Genomic DNA, 24135 nt, shown 5'->3' with positions numbered 1-24135 from the left:
CCTGGTAGTTTGTGGAAGGCCTGAGCTGAAAGTTGCATCTGCACCATCATGCTGAATTATTTGTGGTAGTATTATCTTTTTTTTTTTTTTTTTTTTTTTTTTTCCATCCATTTATGCTTTTGCCTTCTGTAATTTGCTATGGCAGTACGCTTTCAAATTCAGTTTTGTCTGTGTGGAAGAGGTACTTTTGTTATAACTGCTGCACAATAGTTTAGTTACGTATTTCCCAATCTTGGTGTTATATGAAATATGTAATTCAGGTCTTCAGGCTGAGGTCAGAGCTGAGACAAATGAAAATCTATTTCTGTTAAATCACTGATCTTGATGTGATTTGACCTTCAGCTTGCTGATTTCAGTGCAGACTAACACTGACTTGATGACCAGTCAAATTTTGCCCCCAAGAGCCAGATTCAGTGTGTAGATGATTAGCATGCAAGTTCACTTAAATGCAAGCTGAGGGCTTGCAAAAGGATACCTGATGGATTCTCAGGGAACTTGTTTGCTTAGGCACACTAGGCCAGTTTGTTTTCTGCCAGGCATACCAGGATGTCATCTGGAGAGCAACCATATAATAATAAAGAGTGGTGGTGGGACAGTAAAGAATGCTTCTTTTCATGTGGCATAAATGTGTCAGTTGCAGTTTTGCTTCTGGTAACACAGGTTAAGAGATGATATATAGCCATAAATGTAAATTTCACTATGTCTTGATGTGGCATGTGTTCCTGCTATGCAAAATATAATATATTTGCAAATATTTTTTTTAATCCATGAATGTGATGTCTTGTGGGTCTTGTATATGGGCGTCATGTTTGCTAGCTGCCAGTTGACTGATAGTCAAGGGGGAGTCCTGTAGACTTGCATACATCTAAGTGGAGTAGCAGGTTGCTAACCATTTCCTCATGGATTATGAGAGCTTCGTTCTACTCCCTGTCCCTATGTACCAGCTCAGAGGGATGGGTACTGGCAGAGCAACTGGTCTTGCTGCTAAAGACTGAAGCAAAGAAGGCATTAAGTACCACAGACTTTTCCTCATCTCTTGTTACTATGTTTCCCTCACATCCAATAAAGGATGGAGATTCTCCTTAGTCCCCCTTTACTTGTTTTTGTATTTATAAAAACATTTTTATTGTTTTAAACAGCAGTAGCCAGATTAAGCTCAAATTCAGCTTTGGCCCTTCTAAGTTTGTCCCTGCACAGCCTCATGGCAACTTTGTAGTCCTCCTGAGTGGCCTGCTCCTTCTTCCAGAGGTCAAAAACCCTCTTTTTCTTCCTGAGCTCTAGCTTCAGCTCTCTGTTCAGCCCGGGTGGTCTTGTCCATGGCAGCTCATCTTTCAGAATGTGAGAAAGGCCTCCTCCTGTGCCTTTAGGTTTTCTTTCTTGAACTGGACTTCTTCCTGGATAACTTTGCCCTTCAGGACTGTTTCCCAAGGGATTCTGCCAACTAGTCTCCTTAACAGGCTGAAGTCTGCCCTCTGGAAGTCCAGGGTGGCAGTTCTGCTAATCCCCCTCTTTACTTTTCCAAGAATTGAAAACTCTATTAATTCATGATCACTGTGCCTGAGACAGCCTCCACCCTTCACAATACGCACAAGTCCTTCTCTATTTTCAAGCTAAAGGTCCAGCAGGACACCATTCCTTGATGGCTCCCTCACCAGCTCTGTCAGGAGGTTATCTTCTACACACTCCAGAAAGCTCCTAGACAGTTTCCCCTCTGCTGTGTTGTATTTCCATCAGGCATCTTATTAAGTTGAAGTCTCCCACAGGAAGAAAGGGCTAGCAATTGTGAGACTTCTAGCTGTTTGTAGAATATTTCATCTGACTTTTCAGCCTGGTTAGGCAGCCTATAACAGAGGCCCACCAGGGCAACTGCCTCACTGGCCTTCCCCCTTATTCTTACCCATAAACATTCAACCCTATAATCACCATTATTAATCTCAAGACAATCCAAACCCTCCCTAACATACAGGGCTACTCCGCTGCCTCTCTTTCCTAGCCTATCCCTTCTGAAGACTTTGTAGACATCTATCACAGAACTCCAGTTATACGAACTGTCCCACCATGTTTTGGTGATAGCAAATATGTCATAGTTTTCCTGCTGCACAGTGGCTTCCAGTTCCTCCTGTTTGTTGCCTATATTGTGTGCATTGGTGTAGATGTACTTCAGTTGGGTTAGTGATCCTGCCATCATTTTGTGGAGAGAAGTCCTAATTCCTGGATGACCATTCCTGGGTACTTTTGTGATTTCATAGAATCATAGAATGGCTTGGCTTGGAAGAGACCTTAAAAATCATCTGTTTTCAACTCCTCTGCCATAGACAGATGCCACCCACTAGGTCAGGTTGCCCAGAGTCTCATCTAACCTCATCTTGAACACCTCCAGATAGAGCATCCACAACCTTTCTGGGCAATCCATCCTCTCTGGAGAACCTGTTCCAGTGCCTTAGTACCCTCTGAGTGAAGAATTCCCTCCTAATCTCTAACCTTAATCTCCCCTCTTTTAGTTTAAAACCATACCCCCCTTGTCTCATCATTGTCTGATTGAGCAGAGTCGCCCTCTGTCTCTTTTTAAGTACTGAAAAGCCGCAATGAGGTCACCCCAGAATTTCTATCCCATACCTTGTGCCTTTGCTGGTGCATGGCTCTCCATCACCTACGTCAGTGGGGGTGGCAGACCCCCAGACCTTGTTAGCACACCATCCTGTAAACATTGTTATACTACCCCCAGGGTTGTCTCTGTCAAGACTGGTTTTATCCCTTTCCCCCTTAAAATGTAGTTTAAAGCTATATCAATGAGCCCTGCTAATTCCTGAGCAAAAATCATTTTCCTCTTTAGAGACAGGTGAACCTTGTCCATTGCCAGGAGGCCTGGTGTAAAGACAGCAGACCTTTAGTTAAGACAGCCTCTTACTGCAACTCAAAGAAAACGCTGCACAGTCTGCAACATGGTTCTACCTCTTCTTTTTCATAGCGCAGAGGTCATCACACATTTAAAGAAAGTAACCTTTTCCTTAGACAACACAAATCTTTCAGATATTGCACACAGCAGTTCTCCCTGTCCTATATCAATTTTTATGCCTTCAAACCATACTGAGTACTTTGCTATTTGGTATTGCTGGAGTTGCTTATGATGTCAAGTGTTCAGAGTAGCTTCCTTTAGAGGTCCCTGAGCATTGAATGCAACAACATTCCACAAAGCACAAGCAAGGTGATAGATCAGAAAGACTCCTGATGTTTTAAGGAAATTTCTGTTGCAGCTTTAAATTTTTATTTACATCTCATATTTTGAAACAATGACTTTGGAAAAATCCCTTCTGTTCAGAACCTCAATTTTCAGGTAATAGACTTTCAATTTAATTTTCTGAAAACAATTTAATGTTTTGTTAACAGTATATCTCAAATAAGTTTAAATGCAATTGAATAACCTTTCTTCATCACATGAGCATATTTTACATTACAGACTCCTTGCAATGTTTCAGAAGGCAGAATCAGGTATTTTAACTCACAAGAAAATGTTTGATTTTCCCTGCTGAATCATCTTTCCTGGTTAATCAAAATTTAACATATCAACAGATCCCCAGCAGGAGATGCTGCTTTTGCTTAGTTTTCCTTTGAGTTTTCCTGAAAGATTTTACTTAATTCTCTCAATTTCTTTAGAAATTCCTTTGTTGAATTCCACAAGAAGATGCTACAGTTGTCGCAACAGCTGGGCTAAAGAAACAGGAGAGAGAAAAGCACTACAAAACTTGGTAGTCTCACTAGTGAAGAAACTCTGTTGTTTTTCTACTCCTTCCTTCAGGTTTTCATTCAGTGTTAAGCCTCAACAACATTTAAGCTACCGCTAGCAAATTTATGTGAGGACACAGTCAAGCCCTCTCTATCTTATTTTTTCCCTGCACCTTTTTTACCCATCTGATGTATTTTGTTTTATACTTAGACTGTAAATTCTTTTGAACATTACCATGATCTGTTCTGTGCAGTAAGGTTCAGAGACATAGCTGGAGCACAGTAACAAAAATTAATAGTATTACCTATTCTCTAGAAAGCTGTCCCGTGTGTGTCAAATTCAGAAGAACCTGTTGTACTTCTGCCAAGAAGAAAAGCTGAGCTAAATATTTAAACTAAAGCAGGTCTTTAAATGACCATAATATCACTGTCCCAAAAGCCTGTTTCTCAAGAAGCCTAAAATTCCTCAGGAACCAAAATCCTTTAAAACCTTTTCATCTTCAAAATCACAGACTATTTACATTTATTCAAGAAAAGAATATTCAGCAGATTTAAATCCTTGAAATGAGGGCTGACTGTTGAACCAAAAGTTTACTGTGAAAGGCAGTATATTTCAACACATTGTTCAGAAGTTATATTCTAGAATGCTTCACGTCAGATTGTCAAGTAAGACTGTAAGTTCTTGGTGTTCCAGGAATACTGTGCTAGCCCATCTTGCCTTGAGAAAAAAACATGTCACATTATGGACATGGCCAGCCACACTAAGCAGAGTAATAAAAAAGTACAAGGTCATCACAACAAAGAATTTTTTCAACACCAAAAGATGCTTTACTCTGCATTCCAGCACATTCTAAATGCTATTACTATGCTGCTATTAAAATTCAGAATATAAATTAGAATCAGTATCTAAACAAATGAAAGCAGCTTTAGTCACACTATTTCAGCATGGACCACAGGTAGCTTATGCTTCTAATTTTCTTTTGAATCCAGAATATTGTGGATTTGAACCATCAATGGATTTGAGGAGGACCTCTTGAGCACATCCAGTCCATGCCCCCAGCTGAAGCAGGGTCAGCTACAGCAGTTTTACCAGGACTGTGTCCAGTTTCATTTTGAAAATCTCCACAGTAGGAGGATCCACAACCTTTCTGGGCAACCTGTTCCAGTGCTTGACCATCCTCAAAAGTTTTTTAAAAAAAAAAAAAAAAAAAAGTGTTTTCTTGCATTCAGATGAAGTTTTCTGTTTCAGTGTGTGCCCACTGACTCTTGTCCTGTCATTGAACGTTACTGAGAAGTGGCTGGTTCCTCCTTCATTCCTTCTCATCAGGTATTTTATACACAATAACATCTGAGCTCTTTCCTTTCTAGACTTTCTAGAACAGTCCCAGTTCACTCAGCCTCTTCATAAGAGGTGTGCTCCAGTCCCTTAGTCATCCTAGTGGCTCTTTCAAAATGTCTGCAAATTTGCTGAAGGCACACTCATCCCCATCATTAAGGTCATTAATGAAGACATTGAACAGTCTTGGTTCCAGTATCAAACCCCTGGTGAACACAACTGACAGGCCTCCAACTGGATTTTATGCCACTGATCATAACAGGTCCAGCTATCCAACCAGCTTTCAATCTACTTCACTGTTAACTTACCAGTACTTCATTGACTTGTCTATGAGGATGTTATGGGAGACAAGGTCAAAAGCCATAAAATCAAGATAACATCCACTTCCTCATTCATGAAGTTATTCAACTCATTGAAGAAGTCTATCAGGTTGGTATATCAATTAGGAAAATCATTAAGTGAAAGCAAACCCCCTACTGATTCTGTACCAATTTCATCTTCCTTTTAATATAATCCCTTATTGCAGTGGTTTCTGGTATGTCTGGCTGCAAGTTGCCTCCTGTGTTTAGGCAGAGAAGATAGCTTTCAAAAGCTTATTGGAACTTTTAGTTTTGTGAGATAGTTACTAACTGGCTGCAGCCATGGGAAGGTTTAGAGTGCTTTCTGTTCAGCCACTTCCCTACAGGTGTCTCTTTCCATCTAGGAGAGAATGAAGAGGGGATTATTGCTCAGCCTTGTCTAGTGTGTCTTAGCAGTTTAACTATCAGAAAATTAATCCAGCAAGGTGATCATTCCTCATCCTTATCAATTAATGCTCAGAATACACATAAACACCCCACTGTGTGACATGGAAAATAGCTCATGAGAAATAACTCTACTAAACTTCTCTTTGAATTCTTCTTGACTTTCAGTGCTTGAATTAGCATCCTCATGTGCTCTGTATCATGTGCTATACGTGATACATATATATCCTGAGTTGGAAGGGACCCATAAGGATCATTGAGTCCAACTCCTTGCACCACACAGGTCTACCCAAAAATTCACACCATGTGACTAAGAGTTCAAATTCTTCTTAAAATCTGACAGGCTTGGCGTTGTGACCACGTCCCTGGGCAGCCTGTTCCAGTGTGCAACAACCCTCTTGGTGAAGAACCTCTTCCTGATATCCAACCTGAACCTCCCCTGTTGCAGCTTGACACCATTCCCACGGGTCCTATTACTGGTGACTAAAGAGAATAGATCGGCGCCTGCCCCTCCACTCCCCGTTGTGAGGAAGCTGTAGACCGTGATGAGGTCTCCCCTCAGCCTCCTCTTTTCCAGGCTGAACAGGCCAAGTGACCTCAGACGGCTTCCCCTCTAGGCCCTTCACCAGCTTTGTAGCACTTCTCTGGACACTCTGCAATGAAAAACTATAGTGAAAGCTACAAATAGTAAGTAAGATATCAAGAAAGAAAGAAAGAAAAAAGCACACACAAAAAAACCAACCAAATATATATTAAAAAAACACAGACATTTTGTATTCCCACTACAGACTTTTTTTTTTTTTTTTAATTTAATATGGTTGTAGTTCTTTTTTCCCATGTCATTACCACAATAACCAAGCAACGAAGTTGTGGCTGCACATGTGATGATGAGAAAATTGTTGTTTACGGTTTTCCCTCGGAATGCCCATGGTCACCTTTCTTTCCATTCCCTGACATGTGATTATGTTTAATTTTTTTTTTTAATCTTTTAGACTTTAATGTTTGGTAGATGACTATCTCCTAAAATTTAATTTTATCATTTGATATAGTTAGTTAGACTGGTTAGCTGGGTCAACTCTCAGAACAGGAAGTCAGGCCTCCTGCCAGCGACTGGTAGGCCTGGGCTCACCAGCAGGGTGAAGGAAAAATCACTGCTAGTATCACTGAAAGTGATACTATTCAGAGAAACACTGCCAGGGGAGAGCTCCTTCTAGCTGAATTAAGGAGGAAGAGCTCTGCCAGGCCTGAGCAAGCAGTGCAGAGAAGCTGTGTCTGCCCAGCAAACCCCACTACGCTCTGCTGAGAGGCTTGGGGCAGCGGGTTTTGGGGTCACCTGCAGGGCTGTACCCTGACCACCGCCTCCTGCAGGGTTTGAAAGTCAGGAGGCTGTGTGGGGCAGCCTCAGGGCCAGACCCCACAGTGGCAGGCACACCACAAGACCTGGGACAATGGTCAGCATGGGACAGGGTACCAACAGTGAAAGCACCAACAGCACAGGCCAGATAGTGCTGCACTGAGGGTGCACAGCCCCATGGCACAGGTCTCATGGAGGTTGTCCCTTCTGTGCATAGACACACGTGTTTTGCTTTGTTTTCAAAATAAATATCTGTAAATTATGTTTTTGGAAACAGTACATTGGAATATTATTTAGGTGAGCTTAAAATGAAAGTTTGCTGCCTGATGACTCCTGAAGAATGTATTCGTCTTCAGGGTTCTACAGACCTGTAAGTGATTTACCAAAACCATATAGTTTACCACGCAAAACCATTAATGAATTACTTGGATATTGCTTTCATACACTTCAACTTACTTGTAATGTTTGCACAAATATTTTGCACTCAAAGAGCTCTCATGCTGCAGTTAGTGAAATTTTTGTAAATTTGCAGAAAAGAATTGCCAACTGCCTAATATAAGTGCATATAGGGCCAGAGTAATAAGAGGATTCCAAAATCTGTATTCCAGGTTCAATTTTGTAATGTCATAAAACATTTTAGGGAGACACAGAGAGTCACCAAGTACTAACTTTGGTTTATATTTACTTGCAACTAAAATCTGACACTACATTTAAAGTACTAAAAGCTGGAACTTTTTATTGAAGGTATTGTTTCCTAGAGCTGATGTTATCCTGCAGTTGCTTGAACCAGGTTTTAAATACAAAAGGATTGTCATTTTCAGCTAAATTCTTTATCATGGTTTTGTAGAAGTAACTTTTGGTCAAAAGCAGGGATACCTGATAGAAAACATCTGCATACTTCCCACCACCAGAAGAATGATATGGTAAGCATGATATGGTGCTGTGCCACAGCATGTCAGATTTGGAACACAGTATGCATCCTTCTAACAAAAAAGGGTGCCATGTACCCAGACCCTTGTAATGACTAGGAATGAGATGCCTGTTGCCAGTGTGTTTTGTTCCTGTGCGGTGTAAGGAGTTTGGTCTCTCTGTCTCACCCACACAGACACGTCTCTCTCAGTGAAAGGAGCCAAAGGAGTATAACGGCAGCTGCACCTCAGCCGTTGCTCAGATCCCTCTGACTGCTGCAGCCAATGTAACATAGGGTAGCCAATGGATCTGTTGATGCCTGTTAGGTTCCTGTCAATTGTTAGATGATGCTTGAGCACACAGTGACTCTAAATCAGTTTGAAGTTACTTTAAATCAGAGCATCAGCGTATAAGATCTTACCTCCTCTCATTTAGCAGGCTTTAGCACTACTTTTATGACTAGCTGCATAATTTTCAATATATGCATTTTAAAACATGAATTAATAAATGTTATAACTTGATTGAGTTTAGACCTAAATAAATCTTGTTTACAGTCCAATGCTGTTGTATAAATTTATTCATATGAAATGTAAATCATCTGATTATATAAACCTGAACATTTTATCAAAATTACATCAATGCTTAGCTATATACCAATATTTTTACTAAGAAAAAAAGAAATCAACTTCTTAATGTTTGTGAGGATGGAAAAGATTATTAATATCTTTTTTTTATAGACATACTCAGTTTTGCAAAAAGTTAAAACTCTTTCCTTTTCTGCAAACTTTTAAAATTAATCATGTGGTAGGAAAATAGTAACAACAGAGTTATCCGGAAAGATCAAGAGTAACAGAGTGATGAGATATTACAGAACCAATTCTCTCTGTGTTTAAGTAATGTCTGGTGCAAAATGGGAATGTTGGGCTATGGCTTTGTGCAAATTAAAGCAGCCAAAGAGTCGAAGAGTTGCTGTGTGTTGTGAAGAATGTAACAGACTTCCTTGAGATGTTGCAATCTGAACTGCATCCTCAAGGCCAGTGGAACTTGTGCTTGGTTGATTATGATTTTGTTCTGTTGGTCTTCCAACCCAGAGAAATCCAGTAACCTTTTATTGTTCTTATAAGGCAAAGAGTTGGAACAGGTGCCCTCTTGTTCAATAATATGACTCAGACTATGATTATGGTAGAAGATGCTTTAAAAATGCAGATGTATGCAACATATTGATGTGCACAGGCTTTCAGTTCAGAGATGCGTATGTGGAAGACACATGTACTTAAACAGTTTTTGCTACAATCTGTCAAAAACACAAAGTCAGTTGAGGACTTCCTTTTCTGGTCAGTGGACTGTGGTTAAGTGTACTGTGGCAATGATGCATCTCGACACACAAGTGACTTTGTAAGACAGATGCTGTACAACCTCAGGCATTCAAGTTGGCCAGATAGTATTTAGGTTTGAGGAGAAGGGTTTTGGTAATTATTATTTTTTTCAACACCTTAAAAAAGCATTAAGATCCATCTATAAGGTCAAGTGTTGTTTCAGTTGCATAATGCGTACTTCAAAATAAGTCCTTCTGAAGTAGAGTGTTAGAGAGGAAGCAATGAAAAAATCTGGCAAAGAATCCCTCTGGCAAAAAATGCACTCAGCGTGTGAAACAAATGGAACTTGTGTGGGTAAGCTCTGTGGTTGACTTTGGGAATCTTAATATTCAGTAACAGAGCTGACTTTTCAGGCTTCATCTGAAAGTAAGTGGTTATAATTAAAATTACCTATTTATAATTAAATATAATTATATTATGTTTATTATATATAATATATATTATTATATTATTATTAAGTGGTTATAATTAAAATGATCTATATTTCCCTGTAAAAAAACACAAACCAAAACAAAAAACTAACTTCAAAATGCTCCTCTTCCACCATTTTAACTGAATGTATTTTTTATTATTATTATATGGATGAAAGGAAGAGAACTTTAGTATTTGTGTTGCAACTGTAAAACTCTATAACTGTAAAATTAAATAATATTTTTGTGTAAGTTGGGTGTGTGTGGGAGGTTAATTTTGTTTTATGTGAAGGTTCCTTCACTAAATGTGTTTTAAAAAGCTTGTCTTAATTTATATTTCTTTAAAAATTTGTTATGCAGCATAAAAACTCTGTAAGTTACCATAAACATGTGTCATCTCTGAAGACCTGCTGGTAACTTTCTTAAAAAGCAGGATGACAGATCAGGGCAGTGAAGCAACTGCTTTTATAATGATCTGTTAACTAGATGATAAAATTATTAAAATACAGTAATGGCCTTTGAATCTATTTTTCAGTGTTTGAGAACAGAATGTTAGCCGTTATACTTTAACAGTTTGTTGTTGTTGTTTTCCTCCTTGATGATAAACTATTTTTTTCTGCTCAAAATCTGCCAGAATGTTGTGGCAGAACTGTCTAAATATATAAGACTTCCCTTTTAGACGTACTGAACAAAAGAAATGTCAGTTTTATGGAGAAATGAAAGGAAAAAGCTTGATATTTACTATTCTTATATACTGTATTCATTATAATGATACATGGATTGGTTATAAAGATGCAACTAATTGTGACTAGTCAAAATGTCTGTTTTACCATAAATTCACTGTTGACCCTCTCCTACTGTCCATGTCAATATTTTTATCCTTTATCCACAAGAATGAACCTCGCATTTCCACTCTGACAGAACTCTAAACCTCAACTTTAAATACTGCAAATAATTAAAGATCATTTAAATAAAAGTATAGAAAATTAAATACTAGTTTTGCATATAAAGTGGGCTTAATGTTCTAGGTGTGATTCCAGATCACTCTTTTAGACTGTTAACTTTACATTCATATTTAACAAATGACATTATTCAGTTTCATGGGGTCACTGTGTCAAAATGTCTGTGTTAGAACTTTAATTTATTTCCAGAGGTTCTTTGAGTGGGCAGATAGGAGTGGTGTGTTAGAATGATTTACTGTCTCTGATTCCCTGTGTAGACTTTAAGGCTTGGAACATAGTCTACGGTGTAAATTTTAAGTCTGGATGGATTCAACCACTCTGTAGTGGCAGGTGGAATGAATGGGACTCTTATCCCAAATGTGGGAGGCTGACCCTCTGCTTAAATATTGATGGTCCCTCTAATTCTATCTCCTGATCAAAGTGACAATTTATCTACCTTTCTCCTGTTAACATTGGTAGAATATATGCAAATGTAGTTGTGGACAAATTTTGCTTTATTAGCATCTACTTTTGGAAAGCCTTATGTACTCTTTATCAGATCGTCAGTTATTGGGTATAGACGGGAGATGCCAGTCTGCATGTGCGCAAGTTGAGGAGTTTGGAAAACTTTTTAAAAGCTGTCAGCTATCTTCATTGGATTATAGGCTGTTTTTTATTGCAAAAAATATTTTGTTATACTTGTTTAACATGTTTAAATTAAAAATGTTTAAATTAATTCATGTTGTATCAGTGATGATCTTTGCTATGGGACTGCTGACTTTGTGCTCTAAGATAGTCAGGCACCGAGTGTAAATTTCACTGGCTGACTCAAAGTGCAGAGGAAATGAGTGGGTAATGAGAGCAGAGCCGCCAGTTCTTTAATTGAATTAAAAGCCGGGTGACACCAATGCAGACACCTGTCCAATTACAGACAGGCCAAGGTGTTTACCATTGCTGTACAAGCGATTTGAAGATGACAGAAATCTTTCCGCCCACAGATTAACATAATGAAGGAGAACAGATTACAGTGGATGCTGGCCAAACAGATAGGTTGGCAGCTGAGAAAAAAGTAGTTTGCTGAAGTATGTAAATAAAATCTGTGCACTTTCTATTGCCTACCTATGCCACACATCTGTTTCTTTGTTGAGAGAAAATAGTATAAGCGTGCATGTGAAGGAAATATGTTAATTATGAGATAAACAAAATATTTTTTCAATTGCTACCTTTGCTGAATATTTTTTATTTATTTATTTTTAAAAACAGGTACCTCCTGTTGCAAAAAGGTTGATCTGTTTTATTTTTCAAATTCTCACTGTCCTTCACAAACCTACCTGAGTAATATACACTCTATTGCATTGCAGATGCTTCGTATAAAACCTTTCTACTTTGTCAAAAGTAAAAAGCACAACCAAGCAGCCCAATCCAAACCTTCTACAGCTAAAGGCATCTTTCTGGATGTGCTTTCTATGTGCTACTGTGGCTCTCAATGCCTGAAGCAATTGGCGATCCCAAAGAATGTCTTCCGTCAGGAAATGCAAGGAGCATTAATTCACTGCTTCATAAGAAAAAAAATACTACAAGTGCTAAATGTACAAATAAAACTAAATAGCTTTCTAAAGCACAGAAGAGTGAATAGAGGGATAGCATATACACAATAGCATGCTCCTCTTAACTGAAAACCTGCAAATGTCACAGTTAGAGGATTTGGTTTCTGCATGTGTTTGTTTGCTGAAGGTAATTCCAAAAGTACCTTTTATGTACCTTTTATGCTTTCCCATGTTTAACCCTGTGTGATCTGAAAATAAGGGTTTTCTATTGTCTTATGCAAAAAAGTTTTTTTTTTTTTTTTTTTTTTTTTCTCAAACCAATGATGTGTCTATACTGAAGAATATACTGTAGGTTCCAGTATTCCTGCTTTAGTGGGATAGTAATGTTTTGAAACATCATCATGTTCTATGTTATGCTTGTTGAATGCTTTTAAAAATACTTGTCGTCTGCCAAATATTACAGGAAGGTTACAGGCACGTTTGCTTGGGTAGTGGCTGACACAACATTCTTTTTCTTTCCTATTGTATTTCCATTAGTTAGTAAGATGGCTATACAGTTTTTCCTCTGCTAAGTAGGGATTTCCAAAATCAAAGCTATTATTAGAGATAGTTGATCCTGATCAGCTGGTTTTAGTTTAGCACAGCTACTCTGACCTGAGCTTTGCTACTACCGATTATGTTTTTGCCTATAAGAACCAGATCTCCAAAAACTCAAATGGAAAGTTCATTTGCAAAGTGAATCTTTGAAGTTTTTGTTTTAATTACAAAAAAAGAGACAAACACAGTTAATTCAATGAAAGTTAACCTCAAGTTTTCAATGTGACCAAGTTTTAATAAAGAGAGAGTAAAAAATCATAGACTTGCTTTGATTATTCCACTCAGAAAATAACATGGTTATGCTGCAACCATAAACTCCCTGCATGCGGTTCTCCAGACTTTTTTTGTGTCTGTGTATAAAGGTACATGGGAACAAAGACTTTCTACTAAAAGCCAGATTTGTGTTGCATTGTTTGTAGTAACTCAAAAGTAGCAAAAAGGACTAAATTCTTCTACCTGTTAGTGTGCACATAATGCTGAAGGGGTTTAGTCTCCTACTATGAGAGATTTGGCCAAGAATTATGGTTCTCTGAAGTCTTGCTGTTTCCAAAGATGTTTTTTTGCAATGATATAGCTTTGAAAACCCCAACATGGGACAGTTCCTTTTGTGCCATAAAAATTATCTGTTTTGTTGTTTTCTTTTGAAAAACCCCACATATTTTACCCAAAACTGTTAGAATTGAGGTGAGAACAGAGTTTGAAATAAATCTTGTCATGAAGTAGCTCTTTTAATTACTTTTCATTCCAATATTACTTTATTGTAGGACCTACTTTGAAATGAAAATTGCTAGTGTTTCGGAAAAATGACTGTCTGACAAACCTTTTTTTTTTTTTTTTTTTTTTTTTTTTTCCATGCAATCCCTCTGTATATTTCAGTTCAAAATATTGCATAACTTCCTGAAATGGCAAGGAGTGATTTGTTTCATCCACAAGTTGCTGATCTATATGTGGGAATCGAGCAACTTCTCTTCACTAACACAAGCAGGACCCGAAAAAGCATAAGCTTATATAACTGTTTTCTTTAAGTCTCTGAGTACTTTGTCACCTGAAATATGTTACTGTAGCAGTATCACAAATGTATACGCTATATTCTTCCACTGAAATACAGAAACACAAGTGGGAGGTTTCATACAAAAAAGAAATTTGAGTTTATAGATGAGTAGTTAGGGGCAACATTGGAGAGGAAGCATTAAAAAAATAACAATCTGGGAGGCTGGCTGAAAAATTGTTAGAAAATAAGTCAATAACTGAAAAAAAAAAACAAACTTGGTGAAGCAGGTGCTAAGAAAAAAAACACTTGAATTTATTGTCATTGTTATATTAGAATGTGCAGCTCATTGTTGAAGTTGTGTTTGTTATAGTGAGAATAAGTAAAGAAACTTATTTGCATCGTAAGTGTTAAGAATTAAATAAAACATAATTTTCTCTTAATATATTTTGCAAAATTTACATTGTAGCATGATATGAATGAAACCTTAAAATCTTTTTTTCTCTTCTACCCCTAGCTGTGAATGCCTGCAACAGAAAAAAATTAATATTTTACTTCTCTTCATGTATGTAATCAGTCTGTAGGCTATACATGCATAACACCTTGCTTTCTTCTGTTGCAGGCATATTGACAGGCTTGCATCCTTTCACAAACTATGCTGTAACCCTAACTGCTTGCACTTTGGCTGGCTGTACTGAGAGCTTGCATGCATTGAACATCTCCACTCCACAAGAAGGTAAAGTAATTTCAAAGGTCTTGACTTCCACATTTCAGTCATGAATAATAAAACAGGAGAAGAGCTAAATGCTGCAAAGCCATTTGCTGGAAAACCCCAACCTAATTTGATGACAAAGTGCATTGCCAGACCATAATTGCTCCATTTTTTGGGGGGGTGCGAAAATGAATCAAACTCCATACCCTTTAATGACATGCATCTTTAATAGCTGTAATGCAGATTAATGGGCTTTTTAATTGCTGTTACATTGTTCATGCAAGAGCCTTGTCATTAATATGAAGCATCTGAAAGATTAATGAAAGCTTCCTCATTTTACTAGGGCTCAGAAGTAAATCTAGAGACAGTCTGACTAAAAAGAATTGATTGTATGGCACAGTATGAAATTGAGAATCAAACGGTTGATTTCCATGGTTTCTTTTAACTGCTAAACACCAGCAATAGGCAACAATTACTTGAGTGTGATGAAACGTCCAAATGCCGATTGAGTTATTTATTAATCACTTTTCAGTTTTTCTCTCTTTCCTTAAATCTTTTACATGTTTTTGGGCTCAAACTTAAAGGTTGTGAGTATAAATTAATGTTTTCTAAGACTGCATTGAGAACTACAGCAGGAAGAAAGATAGAACATTTTAGTTCCAGCTTAGAGACTAGCCTGATGCATAATGCAAATCAATTATGGGAGCAAATGTTCCCAAAAGATCTGTGACATGCCTAACTCCATTCTCAATAAAACATAAAGTCCAAGTCAGATCCTTCTCTGGGTTCCATCATCCTAAGGCCATGTTAATCCAGTTAAAACCAGTAACTCCAAATTTGCACTGGTAGAATAGTAAAAGACTTTGATTTGTATCTGTAGGAAGTGTTTAATCATCCATGATGTTGAGTAGTTTTCAAAATTTCTTTCCTTCCACAGTCCTATCTAGTAACTCTCACAGTGCTGAACTTTTAACAAGACTCTTTGCTGTATTTTCTCTTTTAAACTAGGTAATAACAATATACGAATAATCCAAATAACATTTTAGGGTGAAGTTGTGTGAATTACAACCATAATGATCAAAAGAATGGTAGAGTGTTCAGCTGCTAGAGCAGGAATTGTGGAAGGTGTTGTCCTGATGAGGACAGTCCTGAGTATTCCTGTCTAACATCTCTGGAACATCATTTTGATGTGAACATGTTGAAAACTGCCAGCAGCACCATTCAAATCAAACCCAGTATCATCCACCTCTTGGAAGTTCTAAATAAACTGACCAGGTTCGTCTGGTGGCATTAGCCAAGGGAATGTATAGCCTCTGACAGCCAAATGGTTAATGGACCCTGTGACATTAACATTTATTTAGTGCTCTATATTTCTTTCTGGTGTAACATAGTAATTAAAACCAAACCAAAACAACAACAACAAACACAACTGCTTGTGTCTTCTTATGCTCAGCTTAGTGAGTGTGCTTGCTAAAGCAGGAATTCCATATGTTTCAGAAAACATTCACTGTTTTCAGATGTGCTGTCATACTGGGAAGGTTTAGGCAAGGATAGATTTTTTTTTATTTTTTATTTTATTTTATTTATTTATTTATTTATTTCCAGTGATCAAATAAAGCCACGGGGAACATGTGTTTTTATCCCTCAGAAGGACTGAACAAAAAGTCAATGTGTGGAGTTTCTATTTTTGGATGCTCTTGTTGCATGCTCTTAGTAACAATAAATTGATGATACAGAAGACAGACACCATATCACACCCTCCAGCTATCCCTGTTTCCCTATTGAAACATTCATTACTTTATATTGTTTTCACATTGCCAGCCACTGCTAGTTATTGTTTTAAATTGCTAGCACAGAGCTTGTAAATTACAAGATATTCCTCCCAGACTAAGGGCCGAGTTCTGCTCCCCTTGCGATATTCAGTGGGATTGCTTGTGCTTCTAGCATATAACTCATTGAAATGGTGAGAGAACTCAGCTTTTAAATTATTATCCATTGCCAACTTACAGTATATTATATACATAAAATCCATGCTAAACAAGTGTTACTAAATGTATTGAAGTATGAAAAGTCCGAAGGAATGTGTAGTGCCTAAGAATAATGCATCTGCATTTGTGATTAGAAAAAATAATCACTGTAGTTACAAATGAAAAACATGAAGAGAAATTATTATTTTTTTTTTAAAAAAAAAAGGACCATAAAAAAATGATGTACTCCTCCCCATGCTTGGAGTTATCTATCTGGAAAAATACACAAGCAAAATTATTTTTTCTAAAAAGTAAAGAGTTTATCTTTTCTAAAAGTTTGTTTCCAAGGGCACCTCAAAGGTGATAGGAGAGTTTTCAAAATGGTGATATCTTGAAAGCACAAAATCTCTAGAAATTTCAACTGAAAATCATTCTGGTTCACTAAAATCATTTATGATGTGTGGAAAGCTAAAAATACTGTTATACAGCAGATCTGTAGTAATTTTATATCTGTTCTCTGAATTATCTTTGTGAAGTCTTAGGAGCATGGCTAAGACTCCCTTCCCTCATTCCCTCTCTTTCCCACTTTTTCTCACTTCCCATGATAAGATATAATGTATGATACAATATGATGATATGATATATAATATATATAATATAAATGTATATTTTTTCACCAGCCCCTGAAGATGTGCAACCAGCCACAGCAATATCTTTTCCCACATTCTTGGTGATGAGTTGGAGCCCTCCAAAAACACCAAATGGTATTATAACACAATACATTTTATATATGAATGGAGTACCAATTTATTTTGGAAATGGGACCAAATATGTTGTAAAAGGTGAGTTCTTTGCTTGGCAGCATATCAGACGGGTGTTTCATAGCTGCTGTGAATAATTATATAGCTGACCCCTTCTAAATTTTGCGTCCATGACTATACTACTCTTCCTCCTGGTTTTTATAATGTATTGCCTAGAATTTGCTGTGCTGAACTGCACTTTCAATAAGACAAAATTAAAATGTGAACTAGTTGTTTGCCATCCCTCAGTTACCCTATTTAAAAAGTCTATTGTTATTATTCCAGTTGATTGTGGAGGAAACCGGAAATCAGGCTAGATAGAAAATTTAAGCAGTTTGGACCAAACTGTGAAGTAGACATCTCTGCTAGCATGATAGTAGTGATGTCATTAATGCTTTGGTGTCAAGACATTTTCCCATTTAGGTTGAAATTACGCAATTCTTCTGCTCCCTTTCTGACCCTGTTAAAACCCTCTCGTGCTAACGTTCATCCTCCCTGCAGGTCATTTGTGAACACCAACTCTTATTTCTGGTGAAAAATGACCAAGAGGCACTTCAGGCAAAGTATTACCCGCTGAAATTAAAACATTTCGGATAAAAAAGCAACATAAATTAAAAATTACCTGGTTGCACTTCAAACCACAATGGGTTCCGTTTGTTAGAGAATTCTTCATAGAACTCTCTGCTGGGACTCTCAAAGATTAATATTGTCATGGATTATCTAAATCCTGTTCTGTTTTATCCTCTTTCACAGGATCTTAGTAAAGTTTTTGGTAGTTTTACAACTTTTTCATCTTGTAGCACCCAGCTCTCAAAACAAGTTATCTCTGAGCTATTGGAGACAAGAAATAATGTACAGATTTAATATTTTTTCTCTTTGTTGTCCTTAGATGTTCTTAATTAGAGAGACATTATGTTGCCTTCCTGAACTCTCCATGTTTAACTTGCTTGTTAAAAGCCTAAATAAAGTAGTCTACCAATAAAAGGTATAGAGTGTGTCAATGACCAAGTTATATCAGTACTATTAAACTATTAAATGGAAGCTATGTGACCATTATTTTGCGTTACAGTGAAGTGTGATCATCTGACTTCCTATTTTAAAATAATTATTGTTACAGCTAATTAAATATCCAAGCTATTTTTTTTTGACTGAGATTGTTCATATTGCACAAACACACACAAACTTAAGTGGAAGTATCACAGCAAAACAAAGTACTATTCTGAACCTGTCAGAAGTTGAATATGGTAAAAAGTACAAGTAAAATTAAAACATTTTATATTGGACAACTCGGGGGGAAAAAGGGTATCAAGACCCTACTCTTTTTTAAATGTAAGGCCTTAAAATTCAAAGCTATTTTTTCATCTTGAGTTAGTATGAAACATATTTAAAAATTCATATAGTTCAAATTTCTTTGCCTTGCACAGGCCATAAGCTACTGGTGTGGTGGGTCAGTTTTGACACTGAAAAATGAATCCAGTTAGAGAACATCCTGAAGGCTGTTGATGATCGCTGTAATAAATAGTGCACAGTTTAAGTCAAACTTTTTCATTCTGTATTCAAAGGTAATGGATTTTTCGTAACCATAGTAACCTTAGTGTATTTCTGGATAAATACATGAGGTATATACATTCTGGTTTTATTTTTGAATATAAACTACCACATTATGTATTACTAATAATATGAAAAATAGGATGTAGGTTAGCATAATGACAGCTGAAACTAGTATACATTTTTCTTCTGAAAAAAAAAATATTTATCAAAAGTATAGGTTCAATTAATTTATCCCCCATACACCCAGTTTTCTGGTATTCCAGTGGTGCAATTTATCTTTTTTTTTTTTTTTTTTTTTTTTTTTTTACAAGGTATCCATTAATCTCTTATGGCCATCCCATAACACTATTCTTAAGAATTTTGAAGTGGAAATAGTTGTACTTTCAATCTTATTAAAATCATTATTGAATGTATTGAATGTGGTTTTTCTGGTGTGTTAATTCCCAGCTGGTTATAAATTGGCAAAGAATGTAAAACATTTGGGGAAATGCTCACCATAATACAAGGTGTTTGGTTGGTTTTATGTTCCAGTCGTATTGTATTCTGGCCTATAGCTGAAGTGAATGCTTATTAAGAAATTACATTCAAATAACTTTCCTAGATGACCTTCAAAAATTTTGAAGAGGATGAATTACATTTCTGATTTCTGATATCTTACCTCTAAGTCTTGAATGATCACATGGAGATTGGCCAACTATTGCAGGTTATACTCAACTAAATTATTCTATGGAAAAGCCATCTGGTTCGTAAGCTACCTAGAAGAGCTTTTGTTGCTTGTATCTGGAAATGACATATTTTTTTCTAGTGTAATTTTGAAGGTTTTGGTTCTATTGAGCATTTATAACTTTGATTTCAGTTAACTTTTAAGGCAGACATAAATCATAAAGTGCACAGAGAATCTTGCTTATTTCCAACCGATCTCAATTTCAATCCCTGAACCATAATTACAGCAGGAAATGTCCTGGAAGCCCACAGAACTAGTCTGGCAGAATTGGACCCTGTGAAGGCAATTGCACTGGCCGTCACACAGCCTGTTCCAGTTCCAGCCTCTCCAAGAAGGGCAAGTCTCTTCAAGTTGGAATCCCAGATTTCCCCCCAAAGTATGCTGGTGTTCAGTAGGGCACAATTTCTTTCCATCTTCTTCCCAGCTTTTCATCTAGATTTATAGTGTTTTGCTTGAAAGAAGGCTGGTGAATCAAGTCATAATGCCCTGTGCAGTAGCCACTCTCATCCCCAACTCTGAACATGGCAAAGAGATCAGACTGTTTTCTTTGGATCCATTTTATTTATCTGCTAGTTTCTCACTGCCTGAGGGGGAAGAAGTGAGCCAGCATGCTGGGATTTGGGTCACTACAAATCCTAGTCACTCTGAATCAGGTCAATTCATCTTGCCTAGATGTGTGTATATCTTTAAGTTTGTTTGTTTGTTTGTTTGTTTGTTTGTTTTTTCCTTTTTTTTCTTCCCTGCAAGAGCTACAGCTTTATAGTAGAAAATAGGGGCTTTTGCCATTCCAGTGCTATACGCTTCTCCTTCGTGCTTTTTTGGTATTTTTAGCCTTTCAGCATTTATACTAGTGGTGCTGGTGACTTACTGCCACAACATAATACATTAACAACCCTAAAGAGAAAGACAAAATTCATTGTCTCTGACACATTTCTTATTCATTCAACAAAATGATATTCCTAATTTAATAAGTATACAGAAGAGTTCCTGACGTTTTGTCTATACTGGAAAGTCATAAATTTTCTCAGTGTTTTTGAAGTCCTGTATTTATTGAAATGTTTTGATTTAAGTCCTTTCTTTTTGGGAAGCCATCTGTTCTGTCTAAAAATTAGTGCTTCACTGTCTCTCAATTCAGACCATGGAAAGTATAATCAGTTTACGCCCATTTTAGTTAATCCATAACTTGAGGAGGGATATATTTTTTTTCAAAACCATAATCACAAATATATTGTTAGCTTAGTTTCTGCTGTTGACAGTTGTTGAGGGCTTGAAATACTCATTGATTTTCATGGAAATCCAAGTGTTTGTTTTCTCTAGGGGTTGAGCTATAATTAACAGGGAAACCCTTTAAAAGCACATATGGCAAATGTCCACTTTACTATGTTGAAAAGGGGCATCCATTAGGAATCCATCATCCAGTAATGCCTTTAAACATTTTCCCTATATCAACAAATTCAGTTTCTTTGTTATGAGTAATAGAGCACTGAAATTTAGCTAGCCCTTGTACCACAACTCCTTTGCGAACTGTTTGTTTTCTTCTGCTTTTGCTTTACGTGGTACTTTCTCATGTTATCTGGGTGCTATTTCACATCCTGAAACCCAGTGAAGTCTAGTATTTCCTGTTGGTAGCGGCCTCCAGAGATCTCCAGGTAGAATATAGGCTTAGTGAATCCAGGCCCCTGTTTTCATGCTTTCAGTTCTTGTGTCTGAGAGTGCAGACCAAGTATAACCAAGAACAACAGATGCAGCCCAGGAAAAGCAGCAAGTGTCTGCCCTCCAAATCTGTGTACCTCTCTGTTCTGTGGAAACCACCTAGCAGCAGTGGGGAGATGGAATAACTTTTAGAGTTACCTTCAAAACTCCCTAAATAAATGCACACTGATCTTTGAAAAGCATTTAATTTTACAAAAAACTTGAGTTTATTTTTCCTGTGGAGGGGAAAATATACTTCTTTGACCCATCCAAACACTTACAGACAAAACTGAATTTTCTACTTTGAATTGTGGAGTTTTCTTAATGTAATGCTTTTTTAGTATTTCTAAATTTAAGCAAGACATTCTTTATTCTTTCCTTTTTTTCTTTAACTTGGTCTCAGAAATCTCCCACCTGCTTAGAGGAAAGAGAAAACAGGGTGGGTTTTAGACTGAAAGGTAAGATGGCAGAGGCCTAAGCTGGTCGTGCCAATACCATCTAAAATGAAGAAAGCTTTAATATAAGCAGAGACAGTGGTGACCAGATGTGACCTAAATAACATTGATAATTTGATATTGCTAGGGGTATCTAATATGTATATAGCTAATAGGCTAATATTATCAATATAAATTATTATTGCTAAGAAACTTTAGAAAAATGAGTAAAAATGGTCCTCTATTCTTAAATGTTGCACATTTGACAGACTAAGAAAAAGTGTGCATTATCTAACCAGTTTACAAAGGAAAACAACTTTGTAGATAACTTTATGAATATATGTATATCTATAAAATCTCTTTTTGCACAGAACTTGGAATTGAGGATGTCTGCATTTTTTGCAGTACTAGATTTTTCCTGGTAGATTCTAATGGTTCTTATCATGACTCTTTTAACACTCCGATGTATGAAACTTATTTTTCTCTGCCAACCTGAGAAGAGAATTTTCAGTATTTCAGGAAAGAGGTCCTATATTCTACAAAGGCAGATCCTCAGCTGAGTTAAAGCTGTATAGAGTTACCCTAAATTACATCTCCAAGAGTTAAAAATAAATAAATAAATCTGATTACTGTGACAAGCTGTAGATTTCTGGGTAAAATATTAAAGTGAGCCTTGGAAAAGTCTTCACAATTTAGTCTAAGAACACAAACTAAGGTTTAACTTATTCAAATTGTTATTTGACCTGAATGTGGAAAGGCTGATCCTAGAAAACCAGGATAAAATGGGAGCTTTGTTTTTCTCTGAGGAAGAAGCAGATGTTTGACAACTGTGAAAACATGCTTAATGTATCTGAACTTAAAAAATGGGAGAACCCCAAATTAGTACCTGTATTTTTTCATGTTGCTATAAACCTGTAGTAATTATAGTAATACACTGTAGCCATGCACACTTAATAAATTTTGTTGAAGAATTATTGTTTTTTGTACTTTTTATCCCTATGGCTACGGCTTATTTTAAATGAAAGGTCATTATAATAAAAGCAAAATCCATCATAATATCAATGTTGTACTAACTGTAAAGTAAAGCAATTTGAATAAGAGAAAATTCTTGGAATTATATGTAGAGGATAATTTCAAGAATCTGTTTCACCGAGAAGAAAACACTTCTTACGTTAGGTTAAGATCTCATTCTCATGGTTGCTATTCAAATAGTTCAGAGGTACAGCAATCTTTGAAATCACCAATTTTTAACCCTAAGGAGATTTGCATTCCTACTCGAAGCTGAAAGAGACAGTTGTTGCCTTGAAGGACAAAAAAAATAAAAATTTTGTAGTCCTCTAGCATGAGTTTATTTCCCATCTTCTAGGTTGCAGTGTAATACATATATATACCAAGTGAACCATGTCTGTTCTTTCACTAGAATGTTTTGGAAAGAGTGGTTTGCTATCCAATGCAATGTTGATGACAGATTTATGCATATTCTAACTCTGAATTTCAGAATTCCTCAGTTATCTGCGAAGCAGAGACTTTTTTAACTCTATTGTAGGCAATGAAAAGTCTTCAATTTTTAACAGCTTGAATTGGTTATCTGAAATGTCTGGCATGTGACCCAATAAGACATGACACAGTGCCTTTTATTTGCATGTTCTTGCTACAGTTCCAGACCCATCATTTATATCTGACTTAATATGATATCCAGGTGATAAGGCATATAGGAACAGGATGACATACAAAGAACACCTACAGCTGCAGGTTTTATTCTGGCCCAAATATGCGTGTAAGTAAATATATATTGGTGCACCTAGCACTAGAGGGCAGAGCACACCAGTCTTATAGAAGAAGCTGCCTTCCTCTAAAAGTTGTAGGTGTATAAGAAAGCACATTTGATACACCTGAATTGGCAACACTGACATTGCCAGTGACCGGTACTATTGTAATTAATTCTGTGGACCCAGAATGCAGATTCAGCAGGCACAAAACCAAAGGGCAAATGGGCTGTCTAAAGTCTGGCATCCCTGTATTTCAGCATCAGACAGAAAGATCTGCTTCACTCATTGGACTTAATAATACAGACCTAGGGAATTTAGAAGGGGGTGGTGGGGTAAGGGTAAAAGCATTATGTTTATTTGTAGCAGCTCTGTTGTATCATTTTCTATTGCAGTGCATTAGTGCAGTGTTAAATAAAATCTGCTTATTTAAAATCCTTTTAAATAGTGTTTAAATATTTCCTGCTGATACAATCTGCTAAAGTAGTTATCCTTGCTGCAGATTTCAGTTAACCTTGTCGCAGATATTAAGCCTGAAGCTACACAGACTTTTAGGGACCTTGAT

General features: G+C 36.8%; 1 protein-coding gene across 1 annotated transcript in view; it reads left to right on the top strand.

The window, feature by feature from the left end:
• The window catches only part of USH2A (usherin), a 414223-nt gene that overhangs the window by 182853 nt on the left and 207235 nt on the right, over positions 1–24135 (top strand). Inside the window, exons 31-32 of the mRNA XM_035320952.1 lie at positions 14547–14660; positions 17284–17445. Coding sequence (XP_035176843.1) covers positions 14547–14660; positions 17284–17445 — 276 coding nt within the window. The remainder of the gene's footprint in view (positions 1–14546; positions 14661–17283; positions 17446–24135) is intronic.

This window comes from Oxyura jamaicensis, chromosome 3 (genome assembly GCF_011077185.1).
Source record: "Oxyura jamaicensis isolate SHBP4307 breed ruddy duck chromosome 3, BPBGC_Ojam_1.0, whole genome shotgun sequence".
NCBI lineage: Eukaryota > Metazoa > Chordata > Aves > Anseriformes > Anatidae > Oxyura > Oxyura jamaicensis.
This window is presented reverse-complemented; position numbering and strand designations above follow the sequence as displayed.